Source organism: Solea senegalensis, linkage group LG17 (assembly GCF_019176455.1).
Source record: "Solea senegalensis isolate Sse05_10M linkage group LG17, IFAPA_SoseM_1, whole genome shotgun sequence".
NCBI classification, from domain to species: domain Eukaryota; kingdom Metazoa; phylum Chordata; class Actinopteri; order Pleuronectiformes; family Soleidae; genus Solea; species Solea senegalensis.
The window spans coordinates 3,204,625-3,226,009 of record NC_058037.1 but is presented as its reverse complement, the minus strand read 5'-3'; the positions used below and the strand labels follow the sequence as shown (position 1 = coordinate 3,226,009).

Genomic DNA, 21,385 nt, shown 5'->3' with positions numbered 1-21,385 from the left:
CAATCATACTTGTTTAACAAAAGAGAACATGATTATGTTTATACTTAACTGTCATTATCAAACAAAGCTATTTAGTGAGTGTGAGTAGAATAATCACACTTCAAATCAACTGGGAGGAAATGAGAAAGTTTGCGTCACAGACGCGCTCTCTCTCCCTCAGACTGCCTACAACCGACGGACAACGACGACTAAAAACAAGCAGGAGAATTTAACAAAACTACTGATAATGATTTTTATCGGGCCAGTTTTATCAGTTCGTCGAGGATTTAAAAGGACAAGCCACGTTGGTACAGCAGAAAGTCATAAGACATATTGGTAATGTGGGAAGACAGGCGAGCCAAACGCAACAGATGCAAACGCTTAAAGGGATTTCCTACAGATTCAGTTTTGTTTTGTGCTTTAAGTGGCACTTTTCATGAAAGACAATACATTCAAAACGGTGAATAAATGTCTATTTTAGACTACAGGGTTCCCACACATTGGTTGACATCAAATTCAAGGACTTTTCAAGGACTTCAGGAGCAATTCCATCAAATTCAACGACTGTGCTGACACAGTTCAAGATGGGAGAGATCTGGACAATCTGTCGTTGGGATATTGGATCTTCGTCATTTTCTTTGGTGAGCCAGAGCGGAATTTGCACTTCCCAGAGATCACGTCATTTGCTCTCTCTTGCTTAACGCACTTACTCACTGCTCATACAACAGCTCAAAGGGACCACATTCATTCTTAAGCGTGCACAAGTGTGAATTGAAGTCCATTTGCTTGTTGGGGTCTTTATGTGTGAAACTAATGCATGTGGACAGCTCAGTGTGTGTTACTGTGGTGATCAATATTACCTGCAGGGTCACTCGCTTTATCCTCTCCTCGTCCAGCTCTCGCCGTAGCTCCAATATTTCTTTCCTGGAAGTAAATGAACACATGAACAAACACACATGTGCACACACGCGAGACAAAATGTTGTGCGTGAAGTATGGTATACAAATCACTTAGACTGAACGTCAAACGATAAATGCTCAGTGACATTACGGAACAGTATTGAGTCCTACAATGCTTGACAGTAAAAATACCCAACAGATATAAATGTATCATTAATTTAAAGTGACTATTCATGTCACACACTATGCTTTCACTTCACTTTGTCCCATCCCTGTCAAACCTGTTATCCATCATGCCCTTTTTTAAAAATAGATTCTCGCAACACAAGTACAAGCTCTTCAGATCTTTCCCCTTCATTGCAACAAATTCAGTCACATTACGTTTGCTGGGCCTTGAGCAGCTCCACGGTCATCAGCAGATCCTTCATCTGGCTCCTCAGCTCATCCAGGTTGGAACTCGGCTCCTCTGGCTCCAGTCGGCCCCGGGTGTTCTGGGAGGCACTGTTGGAGCTCGGAACCGCTGCCACTGTGGGGGTCGGCTCAGCCTCCGTGCTGGCCGCGGTGGGCTTGTGGAAAGACACCGAGTGGGATATGCTGTGTGTTGCAGGCTGTGTCTACAAAGGAGCAAAGGGAAGAGAGTTGGAAGACCTATTGGAATTATATGGAGGACGTTTGCCTTCTTTGCTTCACAGAGCTGGTGAAAAAAGTTGGTGGAGGACACTGTGTTATCACAGAATAAAGATCACTAAGAAGAAAAAGTATTGACTTTTCTACTCCATCTGGACTGTCTCACTGTGGTTACAGTAGTCTAATCTTTAAGGATGAAAAAAAACATGTCAGTGTATATCTGTGTCTTCTAATGTACTCTTTGTGACGGTATTGCAACAATCTCTACTTTATCCCTTTACACTGCACAAACTGTCCCATTACAAATGAGACATAATCTTAAATTGATTACATGTATATTTTATTTATATTTTTTCTTAAAACTAGCCTGTAAATCTACAGCCATGTTCACAGTGTAATGTTTAAATGGGTTTTCCTTTTCTTGATTAAGCTCACTTTCTGAGAATTTACACCTGGTAATTTCTTCTATTTGCACACACACACACCAATCCTTTCATGCAAACCATTGTTTACTGGTAATTAAAGGTTATTATAAGATGTTATATATTATCAATACAAAGTCAGATACATGTTTAAAATCAAAATTAGATTATTTTTTCCAGTGCCAAACTTGAGTGTCAAGATTATCTTAGTTTTTAGGGCAAAACAACGAAAAAAGAGCTTATTTTGATTCCTTGAAAATCAGCTTTTGCAGTGTACCAAGTGGTAAAATATCCTCTTATCCTTCTCTATGAGTCAGAATCTTATTTTGATAGAATATGTGAGCAAGTGGACGGACACAGACAATCCTGTAACTGTAATTTCACCTCTGGTTGTCTGAGCTGTTGGATTATGAGAGCTCCAAGCCAGGCTTTACTCTGACCGCTCTGTCTGCCTCAGTGTGTTTCTTATTATGAGCAGAGCAGTCTTGTGCTCTGTGCCTCTAGCTGAATAGTCCTGTCTGATTAGTCTTGGTAAACCATGTCCAATCCTCTACAGATAATATCCAAGGCAATTAATGAAATGCTGAACTGGCAGACCGAACGGCAGGTGTTGGTTTCTTTCCATCTCCCTCACACCATGACTTCTTCCGCCTCTCTCGCCCTCTCCCTCTTACACACACACACACACACACTTTCTGTTCTTGGGTGACAATTAACTGAAATGTTGGTGAACAACAAACCTTGACTTAGTTTCTATGTGTGTCGCATTCAAAGAGCACCTCTCACGTGATTCCTGGAAGCACTCCTAGACAACTGCTATACCCTTTTATCAAAGATAAAAAGATTCTTCTTCAACTGAGGCTTTATTTTGATCTTTAATGTAATTCTGCATCCATTAAGTCCGTCTTTATAATCTGTTTCATGCCAAGAGATGGACCAAAGAAAACAAAGATCTGTGTGTTCTACCACAGCTGCTCCATTCCATCACTGTCAACAAGGAGTTCACTAGCTATAACCTCATTATCCACACACTCTGTTGTCAAATATTCAGTATACGGCCAATTTATTTCACGGAAATTGGTTAATTGCGGTGCTTCGCTCAGTGGCCAAGGGACATAAAGAGGGAGGCAGAAGATACTGTGCTAATTCCTACAGATAAAAATGTTAAAAAATCAGCAAAGGAGGATAATAGTGTGTCATTACAGTTTATCGAAATAAAGTATTCACTAAAGCATCTATGATCCAAGTTTGTTAATGAGGCTTAAAATAAAATCAGTGTGACAATTTAAATTGCTTTTAATCACTTAATCGATTATTGATTAATCAGTTTGAAGCTTTTTATTAGGGCTGGGCGATATGGCAAAAAAATAAAATTCCCGATTTTTTAAACCAGATTCGATTTTCGATTTTAATCGATTTCTTTTAAAACTACTAAATACAAAATAATTATTATATTTATTATTATTATATTTATTATTATTATTATTATTATTATTATTATTATTATTATTATTAATAAGTCTTTTTTTAACTGATTTACAGTTCGGTAGTGTTCAGCTTGCTCCTTGTGTCGGAGGTCTCCGGAGCACAGACTCAGTCTGATGCAGTCACAAACAGCGGCAGTTTATGCAGCTTGCCGCTCACCGGTGGCTCTAAGTCTTTCTAACTGATTTACAGATCGGCACTGTTCGGCTTGACCCTTGTGTTGGACGTCTCTTCCTGTGACTGCACTCCCGCTGTTTTCCACGCACGCTGCCATGTTGATATTGTCAGAGAACTAGTGGAGGGATGGGGAGAGGAGCTGAGTGAGCACAGTAAAAAGGAAAAATCAGAAAAATCGATTTTAATTTTTTTAACATCGTCCAAACAAAAAAATCCTCCAACGAGCCAATCGAAATATCTCCTGACTGACGCTCTCGTCAGCCGCACTGTTTCAGACCAAAACCACACCCCCAGAACGTGAACTGTGTTGTGATTGGCCAGCCAACGAGAGCTTTCCCACTGTCCTGTGATTTGCCAGGTACCTGGAAATGACGTAATTCGTAGGCCAGCTCTGAGATACGCAGCTCCCCCTCTGGCACGGTGGATGCTCTGCATCTCAGCAGCTACAACGAGAGTAGTTCTTCTTCTTCTGTGGTTGAATGTACGCAACTGGATGTGCCCGTACTAGTGCCCCGACCAGGAGGTGCTACAGTGGTGAGGTATACTGGTGACAACATCAACATACGGAAGTGCCGATAATAAATATAAATAAAACCCTATTTTCTCAGCAGTGGCTGAACTGTTTGTTCTGAAACTTTAGGGTTTCATTAACGAGGTAATGACGCAGATACACACACAAACGCAGCGTTAATTGGAGCTTCCGGTCTATGTCACCTTTAAGAGATTTCCATTGCCCGTATGTGTGCTATGCTATGCATCATTACACACACTGACATGAGCAGCGGGGAACCCTTCCTGTCCACAGATGGATAAGAGGGACATGTTTGAAGGTCACTTATTATGCTGTCAAAGATACTTTATAATTATGATTTGAAAAAGGTTTAGGAGTTAGCTGTGCTAAAGTGCTGCGAACTAAAGACATAACTGTTGAAACTGGATTGTTTGTGTCAAACGGCTAAAGTCTGAACTCTCATTAGGCTTTCGAACCAAGACAAAGACTCAAGTGATTTTCATGGCTTGTTCATTTAAAGATTATTAGACGGATGATTGAATAGATTTTCTTTTTTTGTTGAAAGAAATCTCCACCTGTGTTTCCCAAACCCCAAAATGTATGTTTTGTTTTCTCTACAAACCAAAGATATTAAGGTTTCTGTGTTGTTACTGAACTCGTTTTATGAAAACAAACAATGAAAAGTGAATTATCAAAATAGAAGGCTACTGATTTAATTCATAGTTACTAACTGATTTAATCAAATAATTGCTGCAGCCCTAAATGAAGACACGACCCTTGCTTTTTATATATCAGTTACACTTCTGGCATAGTGTGGTGTCCACAGCATACGGACATCACTTTGCAATACGTGTTGCCATGGTAACAAAACTCTCCAGCAACCATATTAGATACAGTGGACACCTCATAGAGCAGCAGAAGTGGCACCTGCTTCAAGGTTTGGTGTGTTGTGCGTTCAGAGATGGTCTTCCACATTTTGTTGGTTGCAACAAGTGGTGACATGTGTGCCTAATAAAGTGGACGGTGAGTGTAAATGTTGATACTTGTCAGAAAATCAAAAAGGTATGACTTACCTTTCTGGAGTCTGTCAGCTTTGGTTTGGCTGCATCCTCTTCATCCACCTTGAAGGATTTCTCCACACTTACTTCCTTGTTTGGCTGCAAAGGGAGAGTTTGCTTATTGTTAGGTTTGCATTAGTCTTTCAATTGGATTTAATGCGACACATACTGTGGACAGACGGACACAGGGAGATATAACATAATAATCAGACGACATTCAAGAAGTGTTTTTGCCACAGTGACATAAGATGGTAGTGTGTGGACGATAAAATGCTGCTGCCAGTGACAGGCGAAAATGAGGGAAACACATTTAGGTGTTTTCATTAATTTCCAAATAGGTAGGAGAGGAGGTGCATGACTGAAGGCAAATGACAGGTGAAGAGTGAGATGATGAAAAAGCAAGACCCTATACATAAAAGGACACAGAAACAGATCAAAGAGATCCTCGGGAAACCTGGTACATGCTGTGCTGCATGTGGAGCTGCACATCATTTTTTTTTAATCAAGAATAACTACCATGGCACAACACCTGCCCAGTTACTATATTAAGAACATAAGCTAGTGGGAGTTAGCCACAGAGGCTATCAACATTAATCCCCATTTTATAACACTTAACAGGTTTAAACACAACAAACCTGAAAATGTGAATTTATGTACTGAAGCACCATTGAGTTATTTTACATGCTTTTTATTGCTATGTGTAAGCGTCATTTGGCGTAGAATGAGGAGATGTTTATCAGAAGGTTGGAGACGTAATTCTGTGATATACTGCTCAATCTCTGTGGACTTAAAGTGCACAGTGAAGTCCTAAAGCTCGAAACCAACAACGGTGCAATTCATGTTTTTCTTTTCCTGCCACTATATTAACTTGGCAGAATGAAACCTGACAGAGAACTAGACTTCTGTACCTCCTTCAGGCTTCATTAACAGAAATCTGGACAGTGACTGGATTCACTGACCAATCACAAGGCAGTTGAGGGAGGGAGGGCACAACAATTAGATTAGCTGCTTCTACTAATAATGACCAATAGGAAGGAAAACAACTGAATGTGTTGCTCCAGTGCTCCTGTGGTTCTGTCTACTGCATATTAACTTCTCTGCTGAGCCCCAGCGCCATCTAACCGACGTAAGTCTCCAACACTGAAAGCTCGGAAAACAAAGTGAACGGCACAGATCTACATGCTAGGCCATCTCGTTATTGTCCTGAGCCACAATCTGTATGTGTGTGATGTCCTCACCGAATTTCCTCCACCGAACTGGGCGGGCAGCCTCCTGCCGGGCATCTTTGGTCTGTTCACAGTGGGGTGCGAGAGCTTCTCTGAGGTAGATGACAAGTCATCAAAACTCATCAGATCGGCTGTGAACATAGCAGAGACAAGGACAATAATGAGAACACTTTTTACATAACATGTTTTGATAGGCCAACGCTTGTGCTGTTGCTTGGAAATGGGCACAATTCTCAAATTCAGACATATTGTTGTTCTGCAATGAGAAAGGTTTCCGCTGCTTGCACAAGTACATTTTGGGCTGAGTTTGTGTTTGGTTTGGTGGCTCTGTTCACAGGCTTTAGTACTAACTGAATGGCATGTTGTGAAACTGTATTGATTGTGCTCTTCCTGAAGAGACTGCCCCCTCTGTGACACATCAGGCAAAAGGCTTACATCACCACCACCACCAACAAAGAAGCACAAAAAAGATAATTTTCTGGGCTGGAAAAACAGCCTTGTTTAGCACAGTGGGTTTTTGTCTCCCTTTTTTAGAAGACAAGGGGTCAAACATGACAACTGATCGTGGCCCTTATTACATGCGTGCTGAACCTGTGGTGCGTTTCCTAGATTACATTGAATTTTTTCTCTTCAGGCTGAACACATCACATTGGAGTGGAGTTTTAGAAAGTATTCACATACATTTTTTTTCTTTTCTTGTTACAATCATGTCTTTTATCACCCAGATATGTTTGTTGATTTTATAGAAGAAACAAACCCAGTAGAGCTTACTTAAGTCAATTAATTTTAAGTCACTGGACAATAATTAGGCATGGTAAAATTGCACTTGGGATTTATATACGGCAGATTTGGATAATACTATAATTGATCGAGAATAGACAGACAAGACAAATGTGCTGCTCGTTCCTCATGAAGGTATACATTCATCCTAATAACATAACAGTAATAGTTTAGGAATGAACACTGTGAGCAGACAAAGGATGATTCATTCAGAATTATATAAAATCTACTTATTGTAAAACTGCCATTTAGATGGAAGTGCATGCCTTCATATAATGTGTATGAAAGTGGCTGAAGGGGAAGTTTTGAGGAGTGCTCTTCTGCCGTCACAAACATACAAGTCTCCAGGGAAGCACCTTCAGGCTGGATCTTATCAATCCGCATAACGTCTTCCCTCCGTGACCTTTCTGTGTCCCTCGCTGCCCTCCCCTGTGCCTCAATGTCTCATTAAACAAGCCTCAAAACATTGACCTCAAGCCTATACATCTTTTTACTGATGTCTGTTCATGCTCCCACCTCATTTGGTGACCAAACCTACTTTTGCTATTAGGATTGATTTTTAGCTTCACATCTTTATCCTGGCTGAATTATTATTGATTTCAACTGATTTAGGAAAAGAAACTGTGGCATACTTGTTTTTGTAAGGCCTAATGCGGGAGAACTCTAGGTTAGGCATGTGTTTTGATTTCCCTCCTGGATAAATTTGAATGATTAAAACAATCATGTGATTGGCTACATTTTTGAACCTGAGACACTGCAGGTGTGTCCACTGGAGGTGTGTCCACTGGAGGTGTGTCCACTGGAGGAGCCGAACACACACTTACACGCACATACTGGCCTACTTACTTGGGAACAGAAGACCACGGACGTCACTGTTTGTACAGAAAATAAAGGTACATACATTGTTATCAAATGTCGGTGTTCCGTCCTCGCCTCCTAATGCACTGCCACACACACATTCTGGCCTTTTCACTTTACTGAGGACTAATGTCCACGAACATCACCGTTTGTGCAGATTATTAACGTAAATGCACCAGTATCAAACATCCAGCTGCTCAAATATGCAGAGAAGCAAAAGCAATTAACATAATTTTGGTTGAAGTTTAAGGACATGGTTTAGCTACAGTCCTGTTCTCTGTCTCCCTCTTTCTCCATCAGTGGCACCTGCAGCCTCACAACAGGAGTCTGCTCTTCTTTCTGTTCTTCTATTGTGTTTTTGCATCCAAGGAAGACACATTTCTAGCAAGCAAAGCAAAGGCAGTAGTATAGAAGCAGGTGCAGTTGCTAACAAGTGGCACACTTACGCTGGTAATGCGCACTGAGGTTATTTTTTTTTTTTGCTCAGTGAATTGGATCTGCAGTGTCTGAGTCTCAGGGGTCTGAGAGTTTAATATGTTATCCAATATTTTCAATGGTGAATATTGTCCGTTTAATGCTGGTTTATAAAACTGGATTTTTGACATTTGTAAATTGATTCCAGAATTGAAAAGGAAATTAATCATGTCACATTACAGAATACCACACTACAGTGGTCAAGAGTGAAAAGAAAACCAACTTCATATCTGAATCATAATTATCACCATTCTTTGAATGGGAACAACCACAAACATTTAAAAAACAGACCTAACCTAAAAACAAACTATTATTATTATTCAGGGTTCAGACTGCAGTTTTAAAAAATAATCTGTACTGCACTTACCCATATCTGAGGACTTCTCCCCCCAGTCACCAGACAGCGTTTTGGGTTTGGTGGGCAATAATGGCTCAAAGTCGGACTTTGGTCGCATGGAAGGCAGCTCTCCATTGTGTCTGTGGTTAAAATACATTTTGAAAAAAAAAAAAACATTCACATACGGCTTTTTTTTTTCTTTTGGTAGCACTGACTCATGGAACATAACGCACACTCTGAAATTAAGTGGACTTCCTCCGTTTGGGGTTATGGAAATATGAGCTTAAACCTCCAAACTTCCACTTTCAACTGTTTTATATAACCTTATTCTATTTTATATCCTTTCTATTTTTAGATTTGAATGTCATATTTTACATTCTGGCCAAACTAGCTTTTTTTAATTAATTACTTTCTTTTAATGTCTGTGTTATAATTGCTTTTTTTCCTCTTTTGTGGATCTCTGTCTTTTACGATATCATTGTGTATGAATATCGTAAAAGCCCCTCAATGATTTCCTGAGTGTAAATAAAGGTTGTATGTATGAGGTGGCAGGTTGAGAGACACAGGGGGGCACACTTACTTGAGGTTCGGTGAGGGAGTGAGAGGCTTGTCGGGCCTCTTTGGCGGGAAACTGCCCTGTCGGATTTTCCCTGGAGGGGGGATTGGCTTCTTGGGTGGGACCACGGGCCCTGCAGGCTTAAGTGGTCTGTGATCTGGTGTCGGTCTGTCAACTGCAAGTAACAGAGTTAAGAGTTAAAGGGAAAGTGGCATGAGGTGGAAGAGACGGAATGACAAAGAAAAGAGGTAGAGGAAGTAAGAAGAGCTTCATTTTTTATTTATACTTCCTACAAAAAACAGCTGTAAGACATTAAGCTAAAAATGTTTTGATATAAAAACACTCAACAGGCAAACGCTGCTGTTTTAGCTGGTTCTATTAATGCTAAACTAAACCAGTGGTAAATGAGTGAGGAGTCTGTGACTGATCCAGTATTTACAAGTGTTGATAAAACTGTAGAGAAAATGATGCAATATTAGTGTCGCTGTGCTTTTTCGGCTGCTATTCAATAGGTGACCTTTTTTTGTTAAGGAAAGCATTTAATTATGGCTGTTTTATACATCACACATTTGTTTGTTTTTGTCTCAAAAATGGCAGTACAAGCCAGCAAACCCATTTACAGCCTCATTTCGGGTATTAGTTTGGCTACGTTCAAGTTGAAAAAAAAACAAGGTTAATTAAGTTATGTAAATTCAGTTTGTCGTTTTCCCATGGTCAACAATTCTCCGATCTGATCCTACTTTGACGTTTAATACGTGAACAGACTCTCCTTAAAGTGGTAACTCTAAGTAACATTGCATGCAGTGCAGGTTAAAAATAACATTTGTTTTAATAGGCTTTATCAGCTGCTGGGATGAAGAACATATCAGCAGGTATATACAAGACAATACAAGGTGTTTTCCTGCTGCATCCATGGAAATTATAATAATGTCTGAAGACTGAAGGCATTAATCTTTAATGTGACAGCGATTTGAGTAAGAGACTACCGTCTATACAGAGGTGCCTTAATGTGATTGTCAGCATTGTTCCGCACAATCAGAAAACCTGGAGGGTAAGCAGCAGCGTATAGAGCAAACTTAAGACTGATGAATGTAGTGAAAGCAGCAAGAAAATAGAGATAATAAAGAAGGTCATCACAGCAAATGAGACCAAAAGCATGCACGAGGAATAAAGCTCTTCAGATATGGAAAGAAAGGTAAGATTCAGAGCAAAAGATATGAACATACGGAAATGAGAGGATTCATTTTGACTGGAAGGAGGGAGGAATGATATACGATGAAAATGATACTGTACCTCTGTCCTCTGCCCTGATGTGATGAGGCTTCTTGTCGGCACTGGGAACCTCAGGTTTGGGAGCTGAAAAATTAAACATGGTCACCTCGACTGTATTGCGCGATGGTTTGAGAGTCAGTAAAGGGGAACACACACTTTACAAGTACAGTTAAGACACAAACGGAAAAAAAAAAAAACCTCTATGAAACTCTGACAAAACTCTATCTCAGTCAGGCACGAAACCCCCTACAAAAAACTGTATTTTTGTGTGCCAGGATGAATTCATTTGTGGTTTTGTTTGTGTGAGACATATTGAAGAATCTCGAGACTGACAGGAAGCCGTGCACAGACACACACTCGCTACACAACTGCAGCACAAGCTCGGTTACTTCCTGTGCAGACAGGAGAGAGGATTATGTAAACCGTGCATTCTGCAAAACGAAGACAAAACACTGCACTGGCCTGAAAATAGTATTAAGTTTAAGTACAACTCAGCATTTACAATTTAGTCCCTGTGTGTGAGTTACACTGACAGAATACCTGGAATTCTCCTGGTAAACCAACCATCTTAGCAAGATAAAATGTACTTAAGTAATGTGATTGCTGAACATTTTCAAGTGTGATTTAATTTCTTTATTAGGTTTTGGCAGGAGTTGCTGATCAGCCAGGGTAATTGTGATGCTACATGTGATGGAAGTTGAGAAATGTTCAACTTTCCTAACAACGGCACAAGCACCAGCCAGACAAATAACACCATGCAAATACTCTAGTACAGGCACTTGTCAATGAAATGCACACGGTACATAGTCCAAATGCAGCTCTTGACATTTTTAGTCCTGACAGCAGACACCGTGTCGCCATCACTTTAGCAGGCACACCCACTGTTAAGCATGAACGACAGGCCTGTGGGTGAGTAGGAGTCACTTTCTCCTACTATTTTAATATCCTTCTGTCAAATGAGTTCATACAAAGCCGATGAAGCCTATCAGCTTAAAACAACCCAGCGACATTCCCATGCTGCACACAGGAAGTGCTATGTCCTAATATTCATTGTGATCGTAAGGCAAGATGACTGCAAACAATTTGGCATCTACAAAAAACGGGAATTTTACTGCTCAAAAAAACATTCTCCTAGCAGTGAGAGATAAATAAAGCGCTAGAATCAATGAATGTTCATGAAGACCACTAAAAGAAGCAGAATATTATTTAGAAAAAAAAAATAAGATAAATAAATAAATAGTACTGTAATAGTACAGTACATTTTATTTCAAGTGCCTTACAAGCCCTTTAGGAAGGTTTTACAAAGGTGAAACTCCATGAATTAAAAACATAGAATATAAAGATCTATACATGCCTATGTCTCTGTCTCGAGGTGTCCTGTGGACACTTTTACAGACAAAATTGTTTTCAAGGCAGAGGGGGCAGTGCTCTATCCAGTTCTTATAATACCTCCATGCCACAGAGCTGTTAGAATGTAATGAGGTGGAGGGTGTGAAGATTTCCTTACCTATGCTTTTTGACGGCGGAGGAGGCTTCTTTGGTTTCTGAAAGGAAGACAAAAAAAAGTAGGTCAGAGTGACATGAAAATGGGGTGATGACTCATGAAGCACACTTACTCAGACAAAGGAAACCTGTAACCTGGGGGGAAACGAAGGAGAAATTACATTTGGCTAAAAAAAGAAAAATCTAATTTCGGAGGTTAAGCCTCTGATCTCTGACCTTTTTTCCGAAAAAGGAAAAACTAATTGAATGTTTACACAGAGCAAAGAGTGGTACAGTACATGATGATCTGATCCTGCTGAGATCCTGAGAATGGCCGACTTTGACGTTGTTTGGATAAAGCGAATGGAAACACGTCCTAAAGTTGATATTGACCGATCATTTTCACCAGTGTGTGTGCAGCAAAAAAAAAGACACAAACACAACCTTGCCATATGACAAAATTGTTGTCAGTGAAATGTGATTTGTGCCAATTTAATACAGTTACAGTTCTTATCACAGAGATCACAGCAGGTCAGACTGAATGGCAACAGTGATTTACAGAGTTTAGACTTAAAAAACCCCAGATATTTCAGATTCTTTCACAGAGTCAGATGCTTTTACTTGGAACACATTTCTGTTGCTGTACCACATGAGAGAACGTCTCTGTTCATCTATCTGGGTCAAATTAACTGAAAAGGCTGCTATTCAATAGGTGACCTTTGGGATATTGAAATATTGCTCCAGGATTGTGTTATAATCTGGATGAGTGAGGCTTTTGGAAAACAGTGACAGAAAGATCCACATTCCCTTGTGCTTACTAGGTTACCAGTTGCATTGTTAGTCTATAAACAATTAACCTTTCACCCTGAGTGCAGAATATCAAGAACTGCTGATGTTTTCGGTCAATAAATTAAACTGATATGCTCCTGTGAGCTTTTTAATATCTTGAGCCCATAAAACAAGCTCATTTTATTTTAAAGACCATCTGTAAGTGTGTGGGTTTATTTTCAGCTTTTCAGCTCAACACCGATCACTCTGCTGGCCATTAATCCTCACTGGCAGCTTACCTCTTCCGGCTCCTGCTTGGGTGATAACTTCAGTGACCCTCTCGACGTCGAAGACTGAAACATGAACACACAGAGACTTGGAATATAATCATGTGCAACAATTATTGTCATCCCTTTGTGTAGTGACACCTTCACAGGCTCTTACGTACCTCACATGAACACGAGGAATAGTGGAATGATATCTCTCTATACTTTCCACAGAGTGTGTCCACGAACATTAGACTAATGCATACACTCCTATGGTTCCATTCATAGTAAGAGTCAATGTCTGTCTTGTGTTATAACCGTCTGTTCCACTGTGGTGTATTTATTTTTTGTTGTCATGTTTGGTCCATTTGGTCATAATGTCCACCCATGTCCTTGTATACGTTCACAGGCTACATTCATATTTAAAAACAGCATTTTCAGGTAAAAATATTCTGCATCCAGACGAGCATTTTAGCTCAGTTTCAGAAGAACTCTCTGTTCATACTAAAACACCTAAAACGCGTATCACGTGAATAGGGCTGGGCAATATGGCTTAAAAATCAAATCTCAGATTTTCTCAAACAAAACTTCATTTCCAATTTCATTTTGCTTTCATTTTCCCTACTGGCATTTGAACAAAATTTGCAACAGTGCAACAAAAAAACAGCCATTGTTTAAAAAAAACCAAAAAACTTTTCAGCAAGCTTTCTACTGGCTTCTAACAATGTCCCAATTTCAAGGGATCTTATCTCACCAAAGGGAGCCCAAGGAGAAAACCTATTTTCATCCAAACCAAATAAAGTACAAATGCAATTGAAACGATAAAATCAATTTATCCCCAGTCGTACCCATGACCACCCAAGTGAACTGAGCATGTGCATGCCGGTGTAAACAGGAAGTTTATTCTCTGCCCTGAAATTGTTTCCTTACTCTCAGGGTATCAAAAATGATACCCTGAAGAAATATGGTCAAAGTGTTTTGACGGAGCTTTTCTTTTACAGCTGATCGTCGAATCGCGGCTGATAAGGATCATTCAGGAAGTGAATGTGGTTCACTGTGTCGCTGTTTTCAAAGGTGTCTCCTTTTGACCGTCTATACTTAAACACAGACTGTTGATCTCAAACTAAAACAGAACAAACGTCTCCGTTTAGGGTCTCGAAAAACATTGTGTTGTCGTGGATGAGATATGACATATTCAAAGCATGCTATTTTAAATAAAAATAGCATAGTATGGTTATTTAATAGCTGCATGAGACGATTTATTTCAGATTGACTATGGTGGACCTAAGTGGACTTGAAGCTGTGGAAACAATGAGCTTCCTTTTAAAGCTTTATTTATTTCCTTTTCCCCATTTTCTCTTTTCCTTCCCTCCTCCTTTATTTCTTCCTTATTTTAACATGTCATTTTCTAGATTTGTGACCAACAGCCTCACACAATGACAGGGAAACCACTCAGGTCATTAGTGTTAGCCACGACAAGATTGTGAGTTTTTGAAGGACCCATGCATTTACTTTTTGGTTCCACTTATGGAACTCTTTAACCCATGAGGCTTTAACCCATGAGGCTTTAACAAGAGGAATCAATAGAGCAGACACACTTCTAATGTAATGTAACTTCTAAGGTCATCTCAAACATCTCAACCCACTTTCATGATCCACTTCCAAAGCTGCTTCATTAATTCTTAAAAATACACAGCAATAATCTCCTTATCCGAAAAGACATGAGGCTAATGGTCAAGAGGCCTCATTACCCATGAGCTAAAGCCTTCAAAGGAAATCAAACAGGATTTCTGCATGTGTAAATGTTAAGCACTGCTAGCTGCTTCATAATAATGATGAGATAGTGTAAGGTTAGTTAAGCCAGATGTCAGAGTAGAAATAAAATTTCCTCACACTTATCACACCTGCCAGAATGAAATAAAAATACACCCTGCCTACCAACATTATGCAACTATCTTTTTTAACTGATGAAAGATACAATTAAATCATGTCTTTATGATTCAAATTAGTATAAAACAGCTTAGGGAAATGTAAAGTATGAAACTTTAAAACTTATATATGAATAATAAAATCTATATTTGTTCTTCTATTTCACGTTGAGAAATAATCTGCAGTGATCACAATTCCAACAAACCGATGGGACCCGAGACATTTCTACTGTACTGCAGTTCATAACATATCAGTTTTAGCTATAGTCGCCATTACTAAATTGTCATTGTCAGTTATTTAATTCCCCTTATTCAAACCTCACCTCTTTCTCTGCTTCAGAAACGATGGTCACAAAGTTGTCGGGAAAGACGCCCTGTTTACCGCTCAGCTCCCCTCGCCACCAGCCAGGTTCTCCTGTGTCCTGTTAGAGAAATGAGAGACAAACAAGTGAATGATGACAGCAATCCTGTACCTACTGACACTTAATGTGCCTGTAATTTGCTTTAGTAGGTTATAAAAATGGGTTCTGTGCACTTCTGGTTATTCTACAACTATTTCTGTACTTTGTCCACTAGATGGCAGTAACATTCCAAAAATATCAGCCTATCAGTCATTACAAGATTTTACAATTCAGACTGCTGATTACAGGAGATGATCCTGGAAGTAAGACACCTACTGACAATGAACCGTGTCATAAAACAAAAGAAGTTTAAATAATAAAATACTACAACATAAAGAAAAAAGCTGAAAGGAAAAAGAAGAAATGTGCATTCCCTCAACCATCATCATCACAAATGATGATGGTTGAGCTAAAGCTTGAGCTAAACTTAGAGCCGAAATCAAGAGCTAAGGTTGTGAATAGTGATTACTTTCATTATCAATTAATCCGTACTTGTTTTGGTCAACAAAATGTCAAAATGTTGAAAAATAATGATCAGCGTTTCCCAAACCTGAAAATGATGGCATTCTCAAAAGTCTAACTTTGCTCAAAAATCAAAATAAATCACTCATCAACTGATTTCTTTTTTTACATAGCGCAAGCAAACCAGAACATATTAAAAAAATCAGATTCCTTGTTTAAATTTTGAGGGAAAAAAACAATTATCAAAATAGTTAACGATTCATTTTGTTGTGATTAATCGAAGCAGCCCCGGTATCAACTAAATATACAGTGCGTGTTGTATGGAGATATAAGTCTTCAAATGTCCTGAAACTGTGTGACCATTATCAAACCGCAGGTTCTGCTAAGAAGACGTCCTGTCATGATTGACACACATAATCTACACCACAGTACAGTTTCCTACAAGCTTGTACACTTGGTTTCAATGTAACCTTTACATATCTAAATAAATCATAGATAATGTATGTCTGCATCAGGAAGTGAAATGGGTTCTATATTAAGATTTAATAACAACTTTCCCGACAACTTAGCTCGAAGCTTGTCTCCCGTGTGCCTCCACCTCAGGTATGTTATGCACGGAGGAACCCACTACTCACTTAAATGATGTCACCCTAAGTTAATAGTAGCTTTTAGTTGGTTAAAAGATCTATCTGTTTATGAACACTGTCTGAAATGTTATTCAGGAAACTTAATTGATTGAGTGTGAGCATAGAGCTCCTTCAAGTACATTCATTAATTGAATTAATTACAGTTTGAGTCACTGTCGATGACAGTGTGTTGTCTAAAACGTGACTGTTTGAACACATTAAAAAGTTCTGTAAACAAATATTTTATTTTATTAACATTAAACTTCAAAATAACTGCTTTAAAATATCACCCTTTCAGTTCTCCTAAATGTTAATAATGAGAAATTGTACTTTCCACTCTTTATTGGCTCCCTGTGTGTTTTAGAATTGATTTTAAAATGATTTTAATTGTATATAAATGACTGAATGGTCTGGCTCCACCCACCCTCCCTCGCTCGCTGATCTGTTTCAGCCATGTGTTCCCTTAAACCAAGATTAAACCAAGATCAATGCTGTCTACTTGTTTGGCTGTGAGGAAGGTCATTCAGTGAAGTCTGTTTTGTTCAATCCTGAGTAAATCCGGCTGTTGTTGTTTGCTTGTTGGATTTAAGGCACCAAAGGGTTTTTACCTTGCTCAGTACTTGGATGATGTCGCCATCTTTCAGACTCAGCTCGTCCTCGTTTGTGGCCTCGAAGCCAAACACGGCCTTGCAGTATTCTTTAGCTGAAAAAAACAGAATATTGGAGTCCATTACATTAAACATTAAAAGGATTTAAAGGTTTATCAAAACACAGTGATTTACAACACAAACAAAAGCCACAGAGGGGTAATTATCTTGAAACTAGTCGGTACGTTTCTCAGAAATGTTGAGGTGCTTTCAGACATCATACTGAAATTCAGATCTGTACATTTTGTGGTTTGTCCTCGACACAGAAACAATTAAACATTCAGGTAAGAGGGGGTGTCTGGAGCGAGCAGATTCTCACAACTTCAGTGCAGGTCTGAAAGCAGCTTTAGCATTATCAACTTTATTTTTCTGACAATAGGTTTTCATTATTTTGGAAGATTTTTGTTCTCAAAGCTTAGCGCTGGAGCCAAAAGCAAATCACACGAGAAACGCACCAGCTAACATATCAAAAGTCTCCTTCTCATTGCTCTTGGGGTCTTTTACCTTTGTTTTTGCTGTCTCCGTCTGCTCTCTGCAAGTCTGTCATGGTGGGATGGGCGGGCTTTGCAGCAGATGGTAATGATGGGACTGGCTAAAATGAAGCAAACCACACAAATGGAAATGACTCATTGGGCATGAGTGGGATATTATGGTTCTGTCTGAGGAGGCTTTGTGTCGTTGAATCATCTGATCAGGATTCTGTGTCGTTAAGGATAAATGCTTTTAAATCAATGCTGTTAATACAGGGAATAATTAGTGAAACACAGAGTGAACAGTGAGAAACAAGAGGGTTTGCACCTTTCTCGCAAGGAAGGCTTCATGATGCAGCTCTGTGGAAGCTATAAATGACAGGGAGTATGTCAGTGTAAACAAGAGGGGAGAGGAAAGATGATGTATGTGTAGGTAGGTGATAGGGGAAAGAATCTTATTGTGCTGTACTTTCTATATCATTCCATATTGATACATCTCACAATGTAAATCAAAAGAGATATTTTTAGGCTATACATGTATATAGTTTTCTTTTGAGATGTTGGTGTTCTCAAAGGAGAGTGCTGCCGTTTATGATCTGTATTATATGCTTAAAATACAGTACCTTTCATATCTGATAATACCTGGCTTATTTCTTTGTCTTTTTAATGATAAATAAAGGATATTTTTTATTTATGTGTCTTAGAAACAATTAAATTGCCTATAAATATGCTCACATTTTGTTATAACACAAATAATTAGGCTTAAATTTATAGAAGGAAAAGTCACTGCACACACCTTATCACGATATCCAAATTACAACCAATGATGTGTGTGTTAAAGACATTTTTTAACCTGAAGCTGTGTACAAGGGCCTCTCTTTCAAGATTTATTCATTTTTAAATGTGTTTTTTTATTATTTCAACAATGTCCATCTATTTATTTGTAAGTCTTTTAGCTTGGGTTTTTTTATTTGTTGGGAAATAAAAAGTGCAACATAAACAACATGTATAACATAACTTGTCCTCTGTTGAGAGTGAATTGTGTGAATTGTGTGTGTGTGTTGCACCATCACTGAAATAATACTATTCATACATGCTTTGCATTACACTTGACAGAGATAAAGTTGAATGTTCAAGAAGAATTCCAAAAGAAACAACAACTGGATTCAGCCAATCGCCACTGGCCGATGAATTCATCCAATCGCCCAATGCCAGTGTATGAAAGTGGATTTCTAGGGCTGATCAAGGGCCAAATAAGACATCTAAGGCTGCGTAAAGCAGAGTTGTGTGTGAGGGCATGCATGAGGAGTGGAGGAGAGTGAGAGAAGCAGTGTTAAGTGGTGAGCCAGTGTGAGGGATGGGAAGAGGAGGGAGAGAGAAAAAAGGAAAAGCTGGGGGATTCAGAAGAGGGCTGATCTAATAAAGCAGTGAGTCTGTGTTATCACCAGTATGTTACATCACTACAACACTGGCGTACACCCCTTATGTAACAGTATGTTACTGTCAAAAGAGCAAAATAAACAAGGAAAAATCAAAAATCAACATTCAGCCTTTCAGAAATCAGTCTCATTGAAATGAAATAAGAACTGACTTCTGTGGCGTTTAGGTGAAGTAATAATTTTCATCACGTCCATGGCAAAAACTATATTCACAACAAACACAACAAACTGTCTTTGTAAATATGTGTCAGCCTGTACACATTTACAGTATGCTGTGTGATGTTTAATTCAAGACAGCTGGAATGTTTTCCAAAATATGATATTTTGTAGTGAAGATAAAGCTCATGTATGAGCATCCATTTCACGCTTGTAACTTTTTAATGCATCTGTTTTCAGCTGGTGTCACATTTTTACTGGTATAATATAGTAAGTGTCGGAAATAGTGAGACACTTCAAATACAGACATAAACATGTTCTTGCATGTTCTTGTAGTCCTTAAGAAGGATGTTGTAAATGTTAAAAATTAAAATAAATCTACATACAGTAAGTGTTTTAAACCTGTGGTAAATATCCTCTCATGATCTCAGGACCACACAGCCACTGATCCAGAACAGCCGCAAGTGCATGTTTCAGGAAGTACAGTTTCTACCAAAGAAAGTTTTCTCATCTCTTGAATAACCTGACAAACAAGTTCATTTCCAGACAGAATGCTTCTTTCTTTAATCTATTCCATTTCCTGCGTTTTATATCTATGCTGACCATTCTGACAGTCACACTTACTTTATCCTTCTTTTCCTCTGAGTCGGGGCTGGGCAGGCGGGCCCTAAGCTTGACTGACCCTTCGCGGAAAATGTCTCCGAAGCCGACACCTCGGATCTTCTTGGGCTGAGCAATAACTCCGTTCCCTGAGGTGGCCTGAGGTGATGTGGGGGCGCCAGTGCTTTCCACTGCACTTCCATCTGGCAGGCAAAGACAACAGAGGTTGAATTAATCCACCGCATTCAGACCCCAGTCTGCCCCTGACTGCATCCTCAGACCTGATCTCAGAAACCACATTCAAAGATGATTTGAGGACACATTCTTGAGCTTCATGCACACAAACCATCTTCAGGACAGATTAGACACAATCTGACCAGCAGGACTGTCATTGTTTTCTTTCTTTCTTTCTTTTTTTCACTCATTATACCATAAAAACAACCCTTTGTTTTTGGTGTTAACAGAAATTCTGTAAGTGTGTATTTGAATAAAGAGGCGGGGTCACAGAAGACACATCCAGGTCTGACCGGGAACTACAATCTGCGCACAATTTGTCCTGTGATTCCAGGAACATTTTTCATCCTTTAATTTGTCTTGCCTGAAAGTGAGATCACTATTTTATCCAATTATTATTATTTTTAGTTCAAATTTTATGATTACACTTCACATTTGTTTTATCTCGGATGGACAATTTATTTTCTAACTCATAATCAATCGTTTCTCATTACCAAAGACTCCTATAGACCTATAGAGCTACAGAATTTGTGGAACGTGCAGCGGTTTCAAGCTTCAAGAGTTCACTGCACACTTTGAATCCACAGAGTTTGAGCAATATATTACAGAACCTGACAGGTTATCTTCTAATCGCAATGAAAGCATGTAGTAGAAACAAGACATTCAAGTTAATTAGCATTAGCGTCTGTAAAGACACCGACACTGACATCCAGATTCACAGCTTCCCAGTGAGCTTAAAGTAAACTAATGACAACTGCGCCCATAACCTTGTCAAACTAAATAAATTTAATTAATTTCAAAGGGGGTTTTAAAATACAATCAGGCTTTACATGCACATAAATTAACATCAGTAAGAAGTGTAAACATTTCTCTTAAGTTACCCTGTCACTGCTGAACAGGAAGCCACAAATCTTCTACACTCATTTTGAGTGCGTTTTATAGCAGTGATACAAATCTGCTGCCCTCAAGATGTTTGGCGATCCTGTAATATTAGCGCTGCAACTAACGATTATTTTCATAATTGATTAATCTGTTGATCATTTGCTCGATTAATTGATTAATCGTTTGGTCCACAAAATCCTTAAAAAAAGGTTGATCGGTGTTCATCAGACCTGAAAATGATGATCTCAAATGTCTTGTTTTGTCCACAAACCGAAATGATTCCTTTTTATGAATTTTCTTCATTTTTTTGCTCTGGGTAACAAAGAAATGAAGAAAATATTCACATTTAAGAAGCTTAAACAA

The 21,385-nt window shown here is 39.0% G+C and overlaps 1 protein-coding gene across 2 annotated transcripts in view; it reads right to left on the bottom strand.

The window, feature by feature from the left end:
- The window catches only part of LOC122784099 (CD2-associated protein), a 54,320-nt gene that overhangs the window by 6,151 nt on the left and 26,784 nt on the right, over window positions 1-21,385 (bottom strand). For both annotated transcript variants that reach the window (XM_044049192.1, XM_044049193.1), the window contains 13 exons: window positions 19,931-20,109; window positions 17,746-17,833; window positions 17,203-17,297; window positions 15,429-15,527; window positions 13,211-13,264; window positions 12,169-12,205; window positions 10,683-10,745; window positions 9,414-9,564; window positions 8,864-8,973; window positions 6,397-6,515; window positions 5,174-5,257; window positions 1,260-1,492; window positions 840-903 (listed from right to left, as the gene is read on the bottom strand). In XM_044049192.1, coding sequence (XP_043905127.1) covers window positions 840-903; window positions 1,260-1,492; window positions 5,174-5,257; window positions 6,397-6,515; window positions 8,864-8,973; window positions 9,414-9,564; window positions 10,683-10,745; window positions 12,169-12,205; window positions 13,211-13,264; window positions 15,429-15,527; window positions 17,203-17,297; window positions 17,746-17,833; window positions 19,931-20,109 — 1,376 coding nt within the window. The remainder of the gene's footprint in view (window positions 1-839; window positions 904-1,259; window positions 1,493-5,173; window positions 5,258-6,396; window positions 6,516-8,863; window positions 8,974-9,413; window positions 9,565-10,682; window positions 10,746-12,168; window positions 12,206-13,210; window positions 13,265-15,428; window positions 15,528-17,202; window positions 17,298-17,745; window positions 17,834-19,930; window positions 20,110-21,385) is intronic.